Source organism: Limulus polyphemus, unplaced genomic scaffold, assembly GCF_000517525.1.
Source record: "Limulus polyphemus unplaced genomic scaffold, Limulus_polyphemus-2.1.2 Scaffold9455, whole genome shotgun sequence".
Classification (NCBI taxonomy): Eukaryota; Metazoa; Arthropoda; class Merostomata; order Xiphosura; family Limulidae; genus Limulus; species Limulus polyphemus.
The window spans coordinates 1-8,592 of NW_013675065.1; the positions used below are offsets into that span (position 1 = coordinate 1).

At 34.1% G+C, this 8,592-nt stretch overlaps 1 protein-coding gene across 1 annotated transcript in view; it reads left to right on the top strand.

Moving 5' to 3' along the window:
• Positions 1 to 1,356: 1,356 nt before the first annotated feature.
• Positions 1,357 to 8,592, top strand: part of LOC106475928 (N-acetylglucosamine-1-phosphotransferase subunits alpha/beta-like) — a gene marked incomplete at both ends in the record, with an annotated part of 19,557 nt that continues 12,321 nt past the window's right edge. Inside the window, 2 exons of the mRNA XM_013936603.1 lie at positions 1,357 to 1,490; positions 4,072 to 4,520. Of these exons, the coding sequence (XP_013792057.1) occupies positions 1,357 to 1,490; positions 4,072 to 4,520 (583 nt within the window). The remainder of the gene's footprint in view (positions 1,491 to 4,071; positions 4,521 to 8,592) is intronic.

The window sequence follows — 8,592 nt, forward strand, 5'->3', positions numbered from 1 at the left end:
TAAAGTATCTCAAATATAGGTTCTTACTCAGATATAAAGTATCTCAGATATAGGTTCTTACTCCGATATAAAGTATCTCAGATATAGGTTCTTACTCCGATATAAAGTATCTCAGATATAGGTCCATACTCATATATATAGTATCTCAGATGTAGGTCTTTTCTTAGATATGAAGTATCTCAGATATAGATTCATACTCTGATATAAGGTATCTTAGATATAAAGTATCTCAGATATAGATTCATACTCAGATATAAGGTATCTCAGATATAGGTTCTTACTCAGATATAAAGTATCTCAGATATAAGTTCTTACTCAGGTATAAAGTATCTCAGATACAGGTTCTTACTCAGATATAAAGTATCTCAGATATAAGTTCTTACTCAGATATAAAGTATCTCAGATACAGGTCCTTACTCAGATATAGGTTGTTACTGAGATATAGGTCCTTACTCAGATACAAAGTATCTCGGACATAGGTCCTCACTCAGATATAAGGTATCTCAGATATAGGTTATTACTCAGATATAAAGTATTTCAGATATAGATTCTTACTCAGATATAAGGTATCTCAGATACAGCTCCTTACTCAGATATAAAAGTATCTCAGATACAGATCCTTACTGAGATATAAAATATCTGAGATGTAGGTCTTTTCTCAGATATAAAGTATCTCAGATATAGGTTCTTACTCAGATATAAAATCTCTCAGATACAGGTCCGTACTCCGATATATAGTATCTCGGATATAGGTTCTTACTCAGATTTAAAGTATTTCGGATATAGGTTCTTACTCAGATTTAAAGTATTTCAGATACAGGTTCTTACTTTGATATAAAGTATCTCAGATACAGGTCCTTACTCAGATATAAAGTATCTCAGATATATGTTCTAACTCAGATAGAAAATATCTCAGATATAGGTCCTTACTCAGATATAAAGTATCTCGGACATAGTTTCTTACTCAGATCTTACTCAGATATGAAGTATCTCAGTTGTAGGTTCTTACTCAGATATAAGGTAGCTCAGATACATTTTCTTACTTAAAGATATAAGGTATCTGAGATATAGGTTCTTACTCAGATATAGGTTCTCACTTTAAGAAATCTGTTTCTTCTCTGTATGTAACTAGTCTGGTTTTGATATTCACGAAACATATGATTGGACAAAATATTAAATAAAGATGAAATATTTTCTTTAACTAGCTGTTTCCAATTTGCATGTTTGTTTTGAAAATGAGATAATTTAATATGTCTTAAATGTTGTAGTTTATGGTGTCTATATACTTTGAAATATTTGTTTCAATTCCAACCAATCATAGCTTTAGTTTTTCTAATGCCCACTCTTATTTGTTAGGTATCCAAAAGTTCTAGAACAACCAGGTTTCAAAATGGCAGAACATATTTTTGCCAGCAAGAATTTTTCCACATCTGATCTATCCTTAGGACTGAAGGAGAACATGGCCTACATTCAGAAGCAGCTAGATGATGGTAAGCAAACATTTTAAATATAACTTGTTTGGCTTTCATCTTAAGCCGTTTATGATTCTGTGAAATATGTAGCTTAACAAAGACAAGAAATAACATGGTCTGAAAGTTGACAACTGTTGTAGAGTATCCTGCTGCTACTACTAACTTAGCAGTTGTTGCAGAGATATTGATGAAATATTGCTGTCTTTAAAGGACATGCTATACAACACTGATAAGTCATCAAGGAATGTAATCTTTCAATGAGTGCTGCCTTTTAAAACTCTTTCCATATGGGTTAGGTGCATTGCACGTAATTCATAACCAGGAGATTAGTCATACTATAACTTTTGATAATGAATATATATATGTCTTCAGACTATCAGTAAAGATTACAAAATTGAAATTTATTTTAAGTATTATTACAAAAAAAATTTTTTAATATATGGTTTCACATTCACTCAAAGCTTTGACTGCTTGATATACAAAGCGATTTTCATATTAAGATTAAAAATATTTTTCTTCATCTGAAAATTGTCAAATTTCCGTTGTGTAAACTCTGAAACCTTTTTTAAATAAATAAACATTTTTTGTCAGGAAATCTTTGTATTTTATCTGCTATTTTCTCTACCCTATCTCTGTAAGACTTCTCGAAACCACTATGTAAAAATTTAAATTAATCTAAATTACCCTTTTTTCTTGCTATATTGATTGCATATTGTAACAAGATACCCCCACTGTTTTATCTTAAATAACTTAAAGTTTGTAACAGTATACATCTACTTATACTTAATTTTATTGATATTTGAACTGTGTCTAACTAATAATCCTGCCACACAAGCTGTAAATCACCCAGTGAATGTGAAGCTCACATTACCATATTGAATTACATAGTGTATTAGTGTATCCTCACGAGGATAACTAATGATTAATTTTTATTGTCTTACCTAATCTACTGTATTTTAGTTTATAATAATCCATAGAATACACATGAAAACAAGAAATTTAGTACTTATCTGGGTCTTTATTTTGCTGTCAACTATCCATGAAGCTTAAGCCTACTTTCTTTATACTAATTGTAACCACTACACTAAATAATGTTTTATTGATTAAATTATACACCTAAGAACACAGAGTAATAGACAATTTCCTATAACAATCATAATTTTTCTGGCTCTCTAGCTATGTAATGTAATATTCAGTTAAGCTCATTGATGAGTTTCCCATGGGAATAGAATTTCGAACTAGAAGCGAAACATACAAATCTCTTCACAGAAAACAACATAATATAATATGTCATTTTGTAGTTTAAAATTTGGCTTTGTAATAGTATACATCTATTTATAATTAAATTTTATTGTTTTATTACCTTTGAACCATGTTTAACTACTATCCATGCCATTATAAGTTGTAAATCACTTGAGGAAGATTCAGCTCATGTTACGCTAACAAATTATATTACCCACGAGCTACTACGAACTGCTCGCGTGTGTGCCTCATGAAACATTTTTATTATTGTTACGTATCTGCTCGTTTGTTAATTTTTGGTATAAATTCTTTCCTGGGAACTTCAGCGATAGAAGTCCTTTCTTAATTAAAACTAGTTTATTCTTTCTCGATACAAATTTTAGTAATACACAGAATTTACACAGTCACTTTAACTTAACTACTTTTATAAACACACACTATAAATCACAGTGATTCACACACTTTACTTACGGTGCCTACTGCTCGCTTGACTCCATTATCTCTCTTCAATCTATCTCTGGCTTATATACTAAAAAAGAGGGCATCTAGCAAATGCTGGGACAATCGTGAGGTTCCCCGATAAGTCACGATTCTTCTAGAAACTCCAGCTCGCATGCTCCCAGCGTCACGTGACTTCTGCTGTCATAACAATATAAAGGAACAATATAAAGATATTGAATTCATCATTTAGATACCTTCATGTTTTCACCTGATTCATGGTATTGTTACATCTCTAGTCGTTTGTTAATTTCCCGGTATAAATTATTCCTGAGGAACTTCAGTGATACAAGTCCTTTCTTAAATAAAACTAGTTTATTCTTTCTCAATACAACTTTGCAATACACTTAATTTCCACAGTCACTATAACTTAAACACAAGCTATAATTCACAACGATTCACGCATTTTACTTACGACTTGACTCAATTATCTGTCTCTATATCTGTCTATCTGCAATTATATCTCCACTTTATTTGCCGAGCTTATATACTAAAATAGAGGGTGCCTGGAAAAGACTAGAGTTGCCAGTAAAAGTGATGATCCTTCTAGAAACTCATGACGTGTTACCAGCATCATGTGACTACCCCTGTCATAACAGTATGTTGGAGGTTATCAGTTAATAATTGTTTATATAAAGGAACATGTAAGATATTGAATTCATCATTTATATACCCTCTTGTTTTCACCTGATTCTTAGTATGTTATATGTTATCAGTTTATAATTGTTTATATAAAGGAACATGTAAGATAATTAATTCATCATTTAGATGGCCTCCTGTTTTCACCTGATTCATGGTATGTTAGGTGTTGTTAAATGTTCTTTATACAATACGGTTTGAATGTTTTTGTTTTTTTCAGGTTATCTAACAGAAAGGGGTTACTTAAAACAGAAATCCAAACTGATTCAGGATTATATGGAAAGTTTATCTCATATTGGTCAGCCTTCTCCAAGTTTGGCTGTAGCCAAGCATGCCAATCAGACAATTGAAAGTCATGGTTATTTAATCAGTGATGTACATAAAAGCTTTAATAGTGAACATACTGTGATTAAAGAAATTTATCCAAAATTTAAATATAAAACTAAAAATCACTTAGGACAACCAACTGTTTCTATGAACAAAGAAGAAGGAAGAGTACAGAATGGAGTAAAAGTCCCTGATGCTCAAATGGTAGAACAGCATAAAGAACTTCAAGAAAATGAAGATATCAAATTTCGAAGATTGATGGGATTTGAAGAACCAGCCATTAAATTCCATCAAGGAACGCTACCTTGGGAAAAGCTAAGAATATTTGATTCCCTAGTTAAGGTAATCAGTGGTTAATATATATTTCTTTCCTTATAGAGTACTTTTTTGTAAAAATGGATATTTTTCATTCTTCAGTTTTTTTGCACTTATTGTTTTAAATATTAAACTAAAACATCAGTACTGATCATGTTTCATGTGAAGCTGTATGGGTCAGAGAAGCCAGGAAGATTCAGTGATTTTTTTATTTGCATTCTTGACCAAGGAAGCATCTGGGAATTTCATTTTACAGACAAAAATTAAGTGAACATCATGATACTTCTAGGACTTGGATGGCAGAAATATAAATTACCATCAATGCCAAAAAATTCCATACAGGTTAATTCAGGCACACTTAGCACATCGGTATGTTTATTTTATGCATACATATTGTTTTTCCTACTTCAGACTTTGTTTACCATCGATTGTCACTGTGTATGAATTTGTATAAACAATAGTTAGGTTCCCCCTTATGTAGTGTGTAAGGCTTCATAAAACTAAGGAATGGAGTATTATTTTACTACAGGGTAAAATATATTAACAAATTAATATTTAATTGATTCAATAATACAATAACAACAACTTTTACAGCAGACAATTCCTTATTTTAAAGATTACAACATTTCAAAACATACCACCCGCTGACACTTATAGTTATTATTCGACCTCCATAGTTTCTACAGTCTATTATACTGACCCCCTCATCCTAAATTTCATATTTTCACAAATGCCTTGCTTCAGGGATTGGGTGCATGTACCAGCAGTTAATAATTCCAGGACGATGAACCCTACACATTATTTTAGTCCTTCTTGCTCTTCCAAAGGCATGTGTTTCTCATTGAGGAGGCACTTAGCCCAAGGCTCCTTGTTTTTGGACCTCCTTTCTTGGAATCACTTTTATCATATCACTGTACTAGCTTGCCATGTTCCACAAGTGATGACTGCGGTAGCAGATCAATTTTCTCAACCAAAATAGATTCTCCCAACAGAATAGATGCTGCATCACAAGGTTCTGTCAATTTGGCTCTCATTTTGCAACTCTGTTTGGTAGGTTGGCCTGTCATTGGAACACTCAACTACTGGCAATTTGGTCTCCAGTACCCAACCTTCAGGCTTTGGCAATGGATGCATTCTGATGGGACAGGATTATTATTCTAGGCCTTCCCTCCAATTCATATGTTACCCCAGGCACTAACTATGTTTTCTTTCAACCCATTGTCTGGGCCTGTTGATAGCACCTGATTGGTAGTAACAACCTGGTTTCTGTTTCTGCAATACTTTTAAGAGCTTCCATCATTTTCACTTCTTTTTAGGCCATTTCTGTGGAAGCAACCTTCATTTGACAGGGTTCACATGGCTATCCTGAAGCTCCAGCTTAGGGCATAGGGGTTATGTAGTCTTTCATATGGCATCAGGGTTTAATTTCGAAGGTTGGCATCTATGTGTCTCAGTTTTATTTTTGTTTCATCCTGCAATGCACATTTCTCAATGGAAATAACACATATATCAGCAGTGGTGTCTTTAGAGGAGACTGAATCCACTTCTATCAGAAGTGTCAACCATAACTGGCTCTTTGATGAGGGTTTTTACATCTTCCATAATCTCCCTGTTTACGGCGTCCTTATTGACTACCATTTGGTACTAGCAACTAAATATTCTTTGAGTCCCCAGTACTCTCTGGATTCCTTAGGTTGCTTAGGGTCCTTTGTACTAAACAACCATTCCAGTTACCTACATAATATGTTAATGTTATATTCCATGCCCTTTCTCTACATCTGTTGGTGTCCTGCTTCTCATATGCCATGTATCACCTATATATTAACGTTTATTTTTTGTTGCCACTAACTTTCAGATATAGCCAGTTGGAGTGGTTTACACTGTTTGTCCACAGAACACTTTATCACTCTACCACCATCCTCAGACCAGTTCTTCTTATCCAAGACACTCAAACAGGGAACGGGTTTAATCCTTTTCACCAATTCAACTGATCATTATTTCTCACTTCGATTACCGATCTGATTTCCTTTATTGTCATGTTCAGTGAAGGTTTTATTGCCTGCACTCATGCCTCTCAAGATGCTAGATGATGATTTTTTATTCTGGGCTCTCTTTGAAGGTAAGGAATCTTCTGCGAGTCATGTCTCATCAGATTTGTAATATTGTTTGCATGATTTGGCAGTATCTTCATCTGAGGGTTTTCACTTAACACGTGTAGCTATCTTAACCACTTTGGCTAGATTATCCAGAGGGGTGAGTATTTTTATTTCTACCTTACTTCATTTTCACAGGATCCAACTCTGTGGCGAGTGTTACCCAGGCAGGTGTGCTTTTATCTAACCAATTCATTACTAGCAACCACTATTTCAATATACTTTATACTGGTTACAACAAGCCCTGTAGAAATGAGGAGTTCAATAATACCACCTAGGAGATCACTAGGTGGTATTACCATGCTATCCGGGACTGCCACTACTGGACTATCATGATCCTGCCTGTCCCTGCTAATCACTTGATTGAATAAATTGGGGTTGGTTTGCTTTTAAAAATTTAGGAACCTTGGTTCACCTATTGCACTGTTTCCCAAGCACTGTTCCTCACAACATCCCAATGCACATTACCCCCTCAAATTCTACTAGTGGAGGTAAGGAGTAATCCAGTTTCCAGTGGATTTAGATATGTTATTGTTTAACACTTAGTTTTATATTCATATTGTAGGTAATATTTGCTGGTTTAGGTCAGTTATTGTTTAACACTTGACGTGTTATATTCATATGGTATGTAATATCTGATGATTTAGATATGTTATTCTTTAACACTTAGTGTTACATACATACAATATGTAATATCAGTTGATTTACATCAGTCATTGTTTAATACTTAGTTTTATATACATACTATTACGTCTCTGGTCATTTGTTAATCTCCCGTAAAAATTATTTCCGAAGAACTTCAGTGATACAAGTCCTTTCTTAAATAAAACTAGTTTATTCTTTCTTAATACAACTTTGCAATACACTTAATTTCCACAGTCACTTTAACTTAAACACACACTATAATTCACAATAATTCTTGCACTTCACTTACTACTTGACTCGATTATCTGTCTCTATATCTCCCTATCTGCAATTATTTGTGCCGTCACGTCTCCTCTCCGCTTTATTTTGTGGGCTTATATATTAAAATAGAGGGCGCCTAGAAAACGCTCGGGCCTTCATGATCTTTCTAAAATCTCATGACGTGTTACCAGCATCACGTGACTTCCGCTGTCGTAACAATACGATAAGTAATATCAGATAGCTTAGATATGTTATTCCTTAACACTTAGTGTTATGTACATACGATATGTAATATCAGATGATTTACATATTATTTACCAGCATCACGTGACTTCCGCTGTTGTAACACTACCCCTTTCTTAGTATTGTTTGTTCTGAACAATAACAACTTACATTAAACCAATAGATAATTAACAATAACTTAATTAAATGTACAGCATTTACAAACACAAAATTAAAATTCAACAAAGTCTCTTAATTTTACGGAACGTATCCTCTTCCTTACTGGTTTCTGTCTCATTGCCTTCTGCTTCACGTGGGGTTCATCTGGTCCATCAGGAAACATCCTATTATTGGTAACAGTCACATCAGTGGTAGTAACTTCATTAATGGCTTCACTGTATTCCTTCTCAAAACCGGGTAGAGTTTCTTCTTCGACAGTGGCTTTTTCAGGTGCCATGTCTTCAGCAGTGTCATTTGTTTCATTGTTCACTTCGTCCCAACTGAAATGTCCTGGACCATGATAATGCCAAAGCCTGTTGGCATGCACCACCTTTGGCTTACCTCGCCGACCACATTTTATTTGGAAAGTCACGTCTGAGAGACGATCCCCTATGTCATATAGACCTTCCCATGGAGATGACAAGTTAGGAGACATCCCTTTGGTCTTCCTGGGATTATACAACCACACCTTGTCTCCTGGTACAAAGCTGATTTCAGTAGATCTCTCATCATAACATAGCTTCATCGAATCAGCAGACGTTTTCAAATTTGAACACACTTGATGGTGAATATCATCCATCCTTTCAGAAAACACTTTC